Source organism: Micropterus salmoides, unplaced genomic scaffold (genome assembly GCF_014851395.1).
Source record: "Micropterus salmoides isolate LMB-PRFRI ecotype aquatic unplaced genomic scaffold, ASM1485139v1 Ms_hic_scaffold_2, whole genome shotgun sequence".
NCBI classification, from domain to species: Eukaryota; Metazoa; Chordata; class Actinopteri; order Centrarchiformes; family Centrarchidae; genus Micropterus; species Micropterus salmoides.
Genome location: NW_024041150.1, coordinates 27176704 through 27191168, shown reverse-complemented (window position 1 = coordinate 27191168; position 14465 = coordinate 27176704). Strand labels below are relative to the sequence as shown.

The following is a 14465-nucleotide window of genomic DNA, read 5'->3' as shown; positions in this document are numbered from 1 at the left end:
TCACTGAGATAAATTTGATTATTAGACGATTATTTTGCTTTTTAACTGGGCAACTGATGGACTGGCGACCTGTCCAGGTTGTACCCCGCCTTTCGCCCGATGTCAGCTGGGATCGGCTCCAGCCCCACGCGACCCTGTACTCAGGATAAGGGGTTGACGATGGATAATGGAGGGATGGATGGATGGAAAAAGGGGAACTGTTAGTAATAGTTCTGTAGCGTTGCATCAGCAGCAGGTTACAGTCATAACATCTGCAGATTTACCATCAAAATTCATTGTAATTTTTGAAACAATGGGCTCTTGATCTCAGCCAGATGTAGACAAAAGCAGGTTTCTCATTTCTAGTTGGTAATCATCGATTTTGCTGGCTGAAATGACAAGTGTTGCCACCAGATCAACTGTAGCTAGCTAGCTTGCTAATTAAGCTAACATTCTCTCTATTCAAAATTGGTTGAATCTGTCTCAGGTAACATTGGCTTGGTCACGTGAGTACAAACTTCCCCAAATCAAATAAAGAGCATACACTCTGGGTAGCATCCACCACAAAATTATGGACTTGAAAGGTACTGTGTTTGGTAGTAAGCTAGTATCCCTGACATGCTAACGTTAGCAGCTTACATTAGAGCGGGCAAACTTGTGTTTGTGTTTTTGGTTTTGGAAAGGTCTCATACTGCAGTTCTGTGCACACCACTTTGCCATGTGGAGAAGTACAAAGACGGAGAGGACCTGCTTTGTATTTGATCTATTGTATGGTGACATGAGTTAATCAGGTTTTCCATACGGGTGATCTAGTGGGCATTGAATACTTTGATCCAGCCATTTTTAATGTAATATTAAAATTGAGCTGTTTTTAGCCACGAGAGCCTACAAACAAGTAACACGTGGCTGTTTAGAGACGCCTCGGATCAGCTAAGGAGCAGTGATGGGACAGATTCTCAAACCGCAGGGCTGACCCCGCTGGTCACCTCATCCATCCCTCTATGACTCACAGTGCTGCAGTGATGTGTCAGTAGGGGATGGAGGCACTGGGCTGATCTACAGTAATGCTGAGAGAGAGAGACATATAGTGTGTGTGAAAGAGTGAAAGAGAGAGAGTGAGAGAGAGAGGGGAGGAAGTTGCTGACAAAGTCTCTGTCAGCTTGCCTCGCGGTGATATAGCGGGATGAATGGAGTGTGATTGTGTGCGTGGAAATGGAGATGGAGATTAGGATGAACCCAACTGGTGTTTCCGATTAAAATGACAAAATCAGGTGTTTAAATGCTAACACATGAGCACACACACACATTCACACCACTCCACCCTTGCGTGTAATCTACTGTCACTTCTGTCACCCACTCAACTTACCAAAGCCAAACTGTAAGAAATAAATATTTGGCGGGTGGTTGTAACGCTGCTGTCTTAGCCAGAGAGCGGGTCTGGAATGAGGCCATCCAAAGTGGATTACAGCATGGCAGCTGACAAACTAGGACTGCACTCCTCCTCTCTCTCTGTCCGTGTGTGTGTGTGTACATGTACAGTATGTGTGTATCTCTCTTTTGAGCTGGTGTCATAGGGTTGCAGTAGTTCTTACTACACTTAAGCAGACACACGTGCAAGAAACGCACTAAAGTGACAATAGCAAAGTGGATAGGGGCCAATTGCAATTCCAGTTTTAGCCACACTCCTCTGCCTCCCTCCCCTCTCTGGTTTTTCATTCTTGGAAGTGGTTTTATACTCTGGCTAAGTGCACTTTATCTGATGAGCCAGTTGAGAGAGGCGGCTAAGATACTGTGCACAGCTACAGCATGAATCGACAAATCAATCACACCGGCGGTCAATCAATCAATGAAACACACAGCCAACTGTTCTGATATTTGCTGCATAAGCTTTGGCACTGCGGATGATCTGATCAGAGAAATATTTAATTTTCAGTGACATGTACACTCACCCATAGAGTGGAACTGGCTCACAGCTGAGTTACACAGTATACAAGAAACCAATGTAGGTTATAATTGTGTGCTAACGTGAAACAATGTGATTTATTGTTGCCACCTCAGTCTGATACAGCTTATTCATTTGTACCACAGACCTATATTGTTGTCAAAAAACTATTAAAAACACATCAAAGAACGACACTGTCGCACCGTTGACATTTCGTGATGAACACGCACACTGCAGTTCATTTTGAGTCTATCCACACACACAGTCTTATCGCTGTAAATACTCACAAGATAGTGATGTTTATTAATCCGCTGCTAAAATTAGCCCCCAAAATTAGCCACATATATATATATATAGAGAGAGAGAGAGAGAGAGAGAGAGCGAGAGAGACAGAGAGAGAGAGAGAGAGCGAGAGAGACAGAGAGAGAGAGAGAGAGAGAGAGAGACAATTCAAAGAGACAAGGACTATTGTCTGAATTGTAGCTATATAAATAAAACTGAATTGAATAGATAGGATGTTGATTAGTGGTTGTACTTAATATATTTCCTGAGTGACATATATATGTCCACTTCTCACTTTTATGGTATGACAGATAGTTACCATGAATGGTAACATTATAATTATGACAGTTTCAGTTAAAAGCAGTGATATTTTTAGTTACTTACATATTCAGTCGGTCCTCTATTGTCTGCTACGCTTTTTCTCGCTGTTTTAATACTGCGGCCGTGTATCTTTTTTAAAAATATTATGTGCATTTTTTTAAACCTTTATTTGCTGTTACTCACTGTATAAAGTATGCTGCACATGTCTTTTCCATTTCAGCATCAATAAATCTGTGATCGACCGTGTGGTCTCTTGAAGAAAGCTGTTGATGCACATTTATCTGAATTACTTACACCTGGCTTGACATAGTCGCTCCTCCTCAGCCTGGTTTGGCCTTGAACTGATAAACAAGCCAGCCGCCATAACCATAACTTCGCCACACAATCCACTCCTCCACCTGCCAACCCTGGATTCCCTTCAAACCCCACTAACTTTCCATACTATCAGTTTGTAAATGAACTCTTTTCGTAACACTTTGACAGCAAGTCTGTGTCGAACATATGAGTAACTGTTTTCGTTGTGCATTTTATTGTGGGACAAGGGTCATCAGCAGCACACATGAAAATCAAGTGGATTTAGTATGCAAAACTGATTTTATTAAACCTTGCGTAGTATGAGTGAGTTGTACGGAATTTGCAACAAAGCTTAAGACTGGCAGACAAAGACAAAATACGTTTGTTTTAGAACAGTCTTTTCACAAGCATACACACTTATACACAATTCCAACATCAAACTAGTGGGTCTTGTATTCAAGTGCTTGCAGGCTACTATTCGCTTTGTGTAATGGAGGAGAAGCACAGAGAAAATAAGAGCTACAGTATTCTCAACATCCCTCTTATGGGCAGTAGAAAAACTGGATGAGTGGCTTCATGCTGTTTGCAGATACGCATCCTTGAGGCATTTATCAAGTACTAGTGGTTTTTTACACAAGGGAATTTGAGACTGTTGGAGAGCAAAACAGACGAGTGTAAAGAAGAAGAAGAAGAAAAAAAAACAAACAGATGTAGCTCATTGTCACGCTTAATCTCCAGGTCAGCGACACCATCACCATGCCAACCCCTGTGATCGCCATGGAAACCGGCTTATTGCATCGACAGGTTAGAGAAAAGCCCCCCGCCCCACCACCTCACCCAGGTGAAGTTTGTGTGTGTGTGTTTAACAACCCTGCACTGCCACCTGTCTTGTGTTCAGATGTGCCCTTTAAAAGACACTTGCTGCAATTGATTCTTACTCATAAAGAATGACTGACATGTCCAATAAAAACGCGGATTATATAACAGCAGACTCTCTCTCTTGCTCTCTCTCTTATGAGCCCAGTCAAGTCTCACTAGCCCACTAAATGAAAAGAACTTTGTTGTTTTTAACGATTTCACGCAAGAGCCATTTTCCCATGGCTTGTCATTAGATGAACAACAATTTTTAAGTGATCGGGTTGATATGAGGACTGGGATTAAGTCTGCCTTTACGTGGCTGTTAAAAAGCAGAACTACATGAAGGAGATAAGGAGGTTGGACTACATATAAAGGTCATTATTTTGATTCTGCAGTACAGCAGAGCACAGAATGATTCGTTGAGAGGTGCATGGGCAAAACAGTACAGTAGTTGCACAGATCCTCTGTGGCAGCAAGAAACACACCTACACTACGCACGTCAATCCTGCTTCCCTGTTTCCTCTGTAGTGTTTCCAGGGAACCTGCTATTCTCTCTTTGAGCTCACCACCCTGCCATTATCTGCAACTGGAACACATTCCACCCGCTTCTATTTTCTTTCACATCAAAAATCAATGCAGATGTAATTGAACTTCCTCTGTCTTCGTCCTTTCTTCTGTTCACCCCCACCCCACTCACCTCTCTCATCCATGCACTGGGCTCTGTGACAGTTGTTCTGAGCTGCAGACCCCCCAGATCAGCTCCTCTTTGAAGTCTCCTCTTATAGCCATGTGGCTGTGCGGGTAAAAATGTGTGTGTGTGTGTGTTATATTGGGGTGACACTAGGGCAGCAGCATTTGACATAGTGGAGTAAAGGTGATGACAATTGTGTGTAGAAGCCTTGGGTGCGTGTGATTTTGAAAGGGACAAAGGAAAAGGAAGGAAATGAGAGAAATGAAAAGAGATGGCACAGTGACACGCACATATGTACACAAACGCACACAAACACACTTGCATGGTTTGAAACCTACTGTATGTGGCTGCAGAAACAACAAGACCCTAAATTCTGGTGACGTTTTCCCCTTCCTCACACATATATATATATATATATATATATATATATATGTGTAAAAATAGACAACGGTACTCCAGAGATGGCCCAGACAACCCAGAACTGTCACAAATGAAGATCCAAGACCCTGATCAAAGGACCTGAAGCCGCTCGGAGCTCCCCAGTCCTGGAAAGGGGGCCGGCCAGCGTGTGTGGAAGCGGCTGCGGGGACTGCAGCAGCTGGCTCTGACAAGTGTGAACGGGACTAAATTCTGTAGAGCTATTATGGGCTCCTCGCCATAAAACCCTTCATTCACTACAGAGAGCAGACCACTAGAATATGCCATTAAAGATTTAACTAGCCAGATGGGGAGGACGTGCACTATAGATGCTTATGTGTGTGTGTGTGTGCGTGTCTGTAAAAGTCTGTATCACCCAGAGTTAGAGTACACCCCGACTGATTCTCAATCTCATGACTGAGAAAATGCCTTGGGTCAAGATGCTCTGTTTGAATGTGCCTGTGTGGGTGTGTGTTTTAAAGCAGGAGACAGGAAGAAAGGGGGATCAGAGTAAAGAGCTGTGTGTGTGTGTGTGTGTGTGTATGTGTGTGTGTGTGTGTGTGTGTTCGTACCTGAGTTTGTGTGCCTGCTTCCCCTCAGTCTGTTGTGCAGTACTGCTTAGGGGCCAGTTGGGGTTAAGATGGTGAAATTGCAGCAGAGACAGAGGGCGGCCAGGCTGATGGGAATGAATGAAATCGGTGCGGCATGTACAACACCACACCAAACACCAAGCCATCAGCAGGAAAAGGGAGTGTGCGTTACGTCTATTCAACTCTGATGTGGTTGTTTCAGTCCAGTTTAGTCTGACTAAGCTTGCACTGTACAGCTCAATATCGCATACAATGTCACAAGGCGGTCTAAACTTTAGCACACAAGGATAAAAAAAGTAACCAGCAGAACAATCTTAAACTCAGAGACTGCCAATATTAACAGCAACCAACTTTTCAAAGTGCAGGGGTCGATACTAAACTACTCAGTTAATATTTGTAACAGATACTTCTATATTGTTGCAGGGCAATTTAAGAAAAAAAGCGTGTGGACATAAAGTAGAGTAGATGGAGAGAAAATGTTGCATGACATGTTGTTCTTTGCAATATGTAATAACGGTATTTAATAGGGGCGTGTCACAAGATCTCGCAAGATTAAAACATGACAGTATTTCTGGTCAGGGGAAAACCTGTCTTGCGAGACTCATGCAATTGACACTTTTCACACGCTGTCACGCCACACATCAATTTTCTCACGCAGTGAAAAGCCAAATGTCTAAGCGATAACTTAAGTGAACCCCCCCCTTTCATGTTGTGAGTCGCAAACAGTTTGTGACCGAGTGGTGACCGAGTGGTAACATAACTGGTAGAGTTTTGTAATATAAACATCTAAAAACTGAGGCTTTTGTTTGATTGGGACTGTGGGCAGCTCTTGTCAGATGTGCTGAAGTTAATGTGTGTGTGTGGATTTGTGGTGAGATTTCTGCCTGATCACAAGTCTTTTCATTTAGTTTTGGTTTTCCACCTCCTTGTTTCATCCTAACATACAGTACCAAACAGGGTTGTGTGTCTGGCAGATGGTCTCAAAGGGATACTACCATACCAGCAGGGCAAGAACGTAATGCACAGCAGAGTATAGGGCAGGTAGACTTAAAAAATATTATGAATTCTCATTAAATGGTGATGTTAATCTCGTAATATAACAACTTTCTGGACATGTCAGAGAACAAAGATGTGAGAGAGATTCTGAATGTGCAGAAGGTTTTGAACATGAGCAGAAAACTTGCTGAAACACAGGAGCTATTAAAGTCCAGGAGTTTATAACTGAATTAAAATAAATTAATTTCTCATTGAGGTGAAAAGGTGCCACAATCACATTTAAAGAGGTTACTTCCCCAAACAAAGACACAAAGAGGAGGGAAGACTAAATCATGCCTGCAGGTGTGCAGACTCAGCAGGGATGATATTACATGAGAAGAGTTGATATACAGGAGAAACAGATCTGAAAGCAACACAGAATGCCTGAGAGCTGCACTGCATTATATTCTGTAATAGTTTTAGATTTTGAGTTCTAAACCTGCCACCTGAATTTTGTGTTTCCCTTTCTATAAATAAAGACATTTCCATCATAAATTGGTGCAGAACAGTTTAATTTTCAAATAATTCAGCATTGAAAAATATTGTTAAAATCTTGTATCGTCTAGATCTTGTGAACCTAATATTGTGTCTCGTTTTGTGAGTTAAGTGTCTCGTCACACCCAGTATTTAACAATATAGAAATATATATATATATTGTATAGCCTGAAAACTGTTGTGGTTCAGGCAAACAAATCAGGCTGCAGCATATATCCAACGCACGCTTTGGTAGAGGACATTTTATTGCCGCTGGCTGCCGTTTGTTATATCTGCTCTGGACAAGAGACGTAATTTCAAGCCAGATGTGTGGTTTTCCTATCTGTGATGTTAAATCTTTGTTTTTGTTTTTTTTTTACTAAAACTGTGCCGCAACCAAACAAATCAACCTTTTTTAAACTTTGTAAAGTTGTTCAAGAAGATACTGTGATACAAACAGTGTAATAAGTTTTACCTGAATGTTCCTGGAACAAGTGATACTGGTCTAATATGAAGTTTCCCGGAGACCCGGGCTCCTGTCTTACCCATAATGCATTACCACTCCTTGTGATCTCTCACCTCAATTTAAACCTCTAGAAACTGATTTGTTCCATTTGAATAATTCACCGTTCATTTTTCTTCCCGTCGTCTTCCTCTCCTCACTCCTGTCTTCGTCGTTTTCCTTCCTTGTGCCTGACTTTTCCCCCCTTCTTTAAAATGGTCTAAAATTATCTAAAAAGGATCACTGAAATGTCAGCCGTAATTAAGCGTCATGCCACTCTCCCTCTCCTCTTGCAGAGATGTTCACATAACTCATTCATACAAGTGTAATTTTAGCACGCATGGATTTTCAGTATTTCTAATATGCTTGCCCAAGATACTTTCTGACATACCTTCTCCTCATTTGGCCTCGTTTGCACTGTTTTTGTGCAGTGAAAATATCATCTACCTATCAGGTAACATGGATGCAAATCTAACAAACCCGGTCAAGTAGTTACAAAAAACTGTAGATGTGTTAATAAAGAGATATAAAAGGATTCTCTATCATAGATGCATCTGCTACTAAACAGAATAGACACACACATTCCTTGGACACACATGTCGTGCATCAAAAGCTAGACTTCTACTGTAATCTACTGCAAGTCTTCTCATCTTTCAAATGCGGCCATGCCACAACAAATAAGAAGAAAGGTAAGACTTCACTCTTACTAGGTATTTTCGCTCTGTTATTAGATCTTCAAAAGCACATAGCCTGGGAACAATCCGGTCTTACTGCCGTATCACAGCCATGTAATGAGATAGAGAGGGATGGAACTGAAGCAGACACTGATTTAACAGACTTTCAGCCTATTACGTAAAGTGTGGACACGCAGAGATGTGAACTTGGATAACATCCAAACAGACTTATAAAATCCATTACATTTCAAACTGAACTGTAACCCGCGTGTGATACGTTCTAGACTTGGGTGGTGTATATTTTTCACACCTTCATACTTCCTAAAGGTGTGTGATGGTATCTGTGTGTAAAAGCTGAGCTGCTTGTGATAGAAGTCAATGTAGCACGTATGACGCTGCCAAGCCTACGACGCTGTGTGTCTAATATGCAATTAGCCTACTTAGACAAGTCTTGCTGGGTTTAAATACTCATAGCCCATAGAATATTGAAAAGAAAGGAAATAAGCGCCCTTCTTTGATAGATTCTTGCTGGAAGACCTGAAGTCACTTCTTGCTCTGGCAGATACCGACACATCAGTGGGCTGCACAGAGATGATGTGCACACAGCTTCATCCATGCTGGCTGGCTCACCTTTATCAATTAAACATAATATACTCAAACAGGGGCAGAGGCATCGTTTACTAGTCCTGCAACGTTTTCCCTACCACTCGCAGTCACTGACGAGTCGCTCCCCTTTCTGTTATAGTGAGTGTGTGGTTGAAGCAGTGAAAAAGACCAAGCAGCAGGTGAATTCAGTGGAGCAGAGGGAAAAGTTTAAGGGTAAATTTACCGTGTAGGTTACAGGTAAAGCTCCAGTGTGTGTTGTTCATCAACTGCTGGAAAAGTATAGGGGGTGTCGCGTTGTAGACGATGATGTCTGGCAGTTTAAGGCGGCGTCGCCCGCCTACGTTAAGGACGTACACTACAATACATCACCTCAATACAGCATCTCTGTATCTGTGATACCATGATACAGCCCAAGACTAATACTTACAACAAAACATGGTCCCGCTGAGGTTTTAAGACATTCCTCCAGGAGCTTCATTCGGAGTCGCTGCAGCTCTGGGCTGTCCCACTCTTCTGGGTCCACACCCCAGTACAGGTCCACCACCTGAAACCACACAAACAAGGGCCAAGAGTCATGTTACTGTGCTGTAATTAGAGCAAAAAGACAGTTTCATCACAAACCACCTTCCTAAGCTCACAAAAGAACGGGTAAATGATAGATTGTTTTTTTTTAAAAATAGGGTCATATACTTTTTTTTATACTGAGCAGATTTTTATAGTCATTAATAAACTTGAAAACATATTGTGGTTTCATTACAGCCATTAACAGGGTGGTCAGTTTACATGCACACACTGAAATGTAACAAGGTTAGTTGTGGAAAAAAGAGAACAAAAACATTTAAGCAGAGAAGCACTGTATATAAGGGAATTTGAGGAAGACCAATGCCAAGTCTTCGGTTTTTACAAAATGAAACAAAGCAAAACAGCTCAAATGAGGATCAGTAGGCTTAAACCAAGACATTACTGTTTACACACACACACACCTGCTGTGTCACTGCACCACTCTGAGCATTAGAGACCCAGCAGGGAGGATCGAACACACACACAAGCCACAGGCTCAAAGGGGGTCTCCCTCAACAAATTCGTCCCAAGTTTCAAGGCAGCTCAGACAATAGTGTAAACATGACACAGGGGGGAATCTCCCACCAGAAGAGAGACGGGGGAGGAAACACCTATAAATGTGTGACAAAAAGCCAGCAGCTCTCTGGGTCTCTGATTTTTAGCCTGCTGGCTGGGGCCTGACATGTGGCTTCCAACAAGACACACTGCTCCTGATGGCCTCTGCTGCTCGGAAGATCAGTCCCTAAAATGCCTAAAGATGCACGATCGCATAATTCTCCTCTTTTTTCTCTCTCTTGTGGCTATCGATTCTGCTGGTCTGCCTCCCTAACGGCAGTGTTTGAGGAGTAAAAAGTAGAAGGCAGAGCAGGGGGCTGAGGCGGAGCCAAAGTGATTCAGCAGCCTTCCTTCATGCTCTGCTGCACCCCAGACTAGCTAGCTCAAATGAGTTTAGCCTGGCATAATGACTGACACATCCGCAGTGTGGCAGAGAACAGCAGTGACTGGCAGCCCTGTATAACCGCTCGGCACTGAGATTGAGAGTGTGGGACTTTACTTTGACAGTCTGGGAGATATTCGCCTCTCCCATTAATGGTAGGTGCAGCAGGAGGACTGGAGCTACACCTCAGCTCATCTGCTTGATGGTTGTTGTGCACCTGTGAGCAGCTGTGTTACTGTGGAAAGAGCCTTGGGCTGCAACTAACAAATATTTTCATTGGCAATTACCCACCTCTGTGGCTTGTAACACCTTAAAACAAAGCTATGTGTAGTTGCGACCCCCATTAATCTCTCTATTATTATTTACAGTTTTTTACTTTTGTAGTCTATTAAATGTCCTGAATTAATTTTTTCCGACCAAAAGTCCAAATATATAAAATTTCTAAGGCTGCAACTAACAATTATTTTCATTATAAATAATATAAATAATGGACATCTTAGTGAATGGAAAACATCTTGGGCAGACATCTTCTGGCTGCTTGTTTTACCGACCAACAGTCCGAAACCCAAAGATATTCAGTTTGCTATCATATGAGATAAAGAATAACAGGAATAATCACAAATGAAAGGCTTGGCTCTTGGGATCTTCTGACGTTTTGCTTGAAAAATTAATGTAATTATTGATTATCATAACAGTTCCAGAGTACTTTTCTGCTGACCAACTAATAAATTAATCTACTAATTGTTTTAGCTCAAAATTATTAAAAATGAGAAGTAGCACATCCTCACATTTGAGAAGCTAGAACCAGAGAAGATCTTTAAATGAATAAATGACTCTGCAGTACTACAGACAGAGAGATACATGAGATAAGAGTGGATGAGGGACAGAAATATTACAACTGGGCTTATTAGAGTCACAAGCCTCTTTCCATTATTCTGAACCACTAAAGGCTTTTACTATGGAAAAAACTCCCACTCACATGATAAGCATCCCTCACGTTGGCCTGTTGTTGAAAACTCATTGCTTAGCACCTCAGTCACTGTGTATCAGTGTCACTAATCTACTTCCAACTTCCAACGCAAATGTGTGGGAGACCGCAATCGGCTCTGTGTTGACAAGGACCGGAGGGTGGTGGCAAGGAGGGTGAAGCGAGATGAGCGCCCCCGATTACGATAGTTTTCTACTGTGTTTCAGCAGGTGATTGGGAGGATGCATGGTAATTAAAAGCTAAATGAAGACATTAGTCATATCTACTCATGTGTGTGCATGTGCGTGGGGAGGATTTACTGATTAAATGTGCCCCGTCACCCGCAGCGCTTCACTGGACTATGGAGGGATGGGAGGATGGATAAAGGAGGAAAGGGGAGAACAGACAGAAGACGGAAGAATGTTTATCCAAAATAGGCAAGGACACATAAATGAAGTTAAGAGGGAAGGTATTTGGACAGGGGATTAGCTAAGGGAGGTTTTTTAACGAAGTTATTTGAACAGAGGACTCCTCTGGGACAGGCTTTGGCTGGAACTATTTCACAGTTTCCTTGTGTCTTTTCACCCTCCTTCTCTCTTTCTCTTTCATGCCAGCTTCTCCTTCGTCTTCGCTGCTCCTCTCTCTGATTACTTTCCTTCTCCTTCTCCACTCCTAAACGGGTGGTGGTAGTCGGGGTGCCATTGCTTACGTAAGAGCCGAAGCAGCTTCTGCTAAGCAGCTTTCTAATGCCCTTGGAAGGCATTTGCCCATGGCGGGTCAAGTGCAGGAGAAGGCTTTTTCATTTATTGAATGTTAGACTATTAGACTTTGGGATTATGCCCAAGATGCCCAGGAAGAAAGGGCATGAAATCAGGCGGGAAAAAAAGGCGGAAAAACCCCACCAACAGAAAGACTCAGGCAAAAAACAACAGTAAAAATAGATACCGTGCCAACATAAATATATCTTAAGCCCTCCACTGTGGGCAATTTTATCAGGAACATGTAGTAAATCTCTAAGAATGTTTGATTAATACAGCTTTCTTAGTGCTCAAGGAAAGTGAAGGTTTTAGCAGCAAATCCATGGCCAAATGCGACATTTTCGCAGTCATATGAAATACAAACACAAAACTGTTTGCAAAAAGCAGGCACAGACAGACCACAGGAAGGGATGTTAAGAAGGGATATAGCCTTTAAGGTTAGTTCCCTTAATGTTATGTTTTACTTCCAACGTGATAAGAGGTCAAATTTAATTTCATGAATCTAACACAGTTTATTCGGGTTGTCAATATTGAGTGCAGAGAGCAATTTTTACATGCTTGCCTTCCAGAAAATCTCTCAAGCTCTGACACACTGAGGTAATTATGGCACAGTGTTTCAGAAGTTGCAACTCAACCATGGCCACTCAAAGACATGAGGTAATGAGATCACATGACTTGCGAGTAACGAGGCACCAGCAGAGGAGGGAGCAGGCAAGATTTTTCATAGTAACTACGGCAGGCAGTGCTCTTAAATGAAAAGCAAATTCGGTGCGTTTCCTTTTAAGAGGCTGTTGAACACAGCTATGGGACTAGCATTCTTAATGTTGAGGTCAAGGTCTGTGCGTTTAATGGCACACACGCCAAATGGAGGTGCTTGGGAGCGAAATGGTAGCAGACACAACTTGGAAACTCCTGAAATGAATAAGTAAAGGCCCAAAGGGAGAACTAATAACAACAGTGTTGACCAATGCGGGTGTAGCAAACAGGGCATCGATTTATTTGCTGGCCAGCCAGAACACAGCGATCGAGAATAATTAGGCTTCTAAACTGCAAACACTCCTAAAACGTCTTTGAGAGTGCACTGCCAGCACTCTCCTCTTCAACGAGGCTCAGAGAACATATATCTCAACCATAATAAAGCACAAAAAGTTCAATAAAACGACTTAAAATTCAATTGTTCCCATTTTTTCTGCAGCTAATACTGCCTGTGGGACATTCAGTCGTTAGACTTTGATTGTGAAGTCAGGATACCTTCCAGATTCGATAAAATAGTCTCTTAAAATTCACAGGAACCAGTATATACTAGTATGAATAGAGTAAAAGTGTCAAAACACCTTCTCCATATTGTAGATTTCAGAAAGAGCCCAACATCACCCAGGACGAAAAAGGACCAAGAAAGCCAACCAAGAAATTTAACCTGCGTAGGACCATGATGGTGTACTTTTACACCACCATTACTCCATCCTCACCATTTCAATCACCATCTGGTACGCTGCTGCCACTGCCAATGAGAAAGGCACACTGCCGCGTATCATTTGGTCCGGAGAGAAGGTGATTGGTGATTGTTTCAGACGCTCCTAGGAGGCAAGAGGCTGCAGTGCTTCAGGACCAAAACCTCATGCCACAAGAACAGTTTCTTCCCATCCGTAGCTGGCCTCATCAACAAGGCCCGGGACTCCCACTGACACTGATTCTCATGCCCCCCCCCCTCAAAACAATGTGAACTATTCAGCATTTTATAAGTACGCTTTAAGATGATTGATGTTGCCTACATTTCTGAATGATTTTTCCAATTTTTGAACATCTCTCAACATTAACAAACAGGTCTCTGTGTTTTACTTTTGTAGTTGTGGATAAAAACAAAATAAAAATATGCTCAGATATCCTGAAAGGTGAGGTGAAAATATAACCATAACGATGACAGTAACGAGACAGAATGAATTGTTTTCTCATACAATGTAGCTGAAGCCTTAGACATTTCCAATGTTTGATTTTTGATTATTTTTGCTGATTGTCAGTATCTTTCCCATGGAGGGAGTTGGCAAGTTGCTGTGTTTCTGTGGAGACAGAACAGAGAAAACAGTCTTGGAGCAGGACAGTGAATGGAGATGGTGGCGTGTCGCCAAGGAGCGAAAAAAACAGACTGAGAGAAGAATGAGAGACACAAAACGAGAAATATGGCAGCCAGGTAAACAGATGAACGAGCGATGAATAAACAGGGTTCGTGCCACATTACATGCTTTGAACAGTTTCTCCTTCTGAGGTTTTTCATCTTCTATGGACCTAGAGAGCTGGAGAAGAACTCCTCTGTAACACTTTTTTTTCTCCTTCACATGGTTATTTATGTTTTTAGCTAAAAAGAACTTTGTTCACAAGAAAAAGCATTTAACTTACATATTCACCCAGACACTTGTACAAAATGTGAGAAACACATCGAAAAAAATTAATTATAACCTTTTAAAGCTGTAAGTGGGTAATATATTCTGCTTCTGAAGCCAAATTGACAAGCGTATTTCCCTTATTTCAAAAGTGCAAGCATAACAGACTACATGAATAGGCTTTTTTAAAATCATTGTC

At 42.1% G+C, this 14465-nt stretch overlaps 1 protein-coding gene across 1 annotated transcript in view; it reads right to left on the bottom strand.

Annotated features, from left to right (window-relative positions):
- Positions 1 to 14465, bottom strand: part of LOC119913363 (NACHT and WD repeat domain-containing protein 2) — a 51320-nt gene that overhangs the window by 22344 nt on the left and 14511 nt on the right. Inside the window, exon 3 of the mRNA XM_038732774.1 lies at positions 9093 to 9209. Within this exon, the coding sequence (XP_038588702.1) occupies positions 9093 to 9209 (117 nt within the window). The remainder of the gene's footprint in view (positions 1 to 9092; positions 9210 to 14465) is intronic.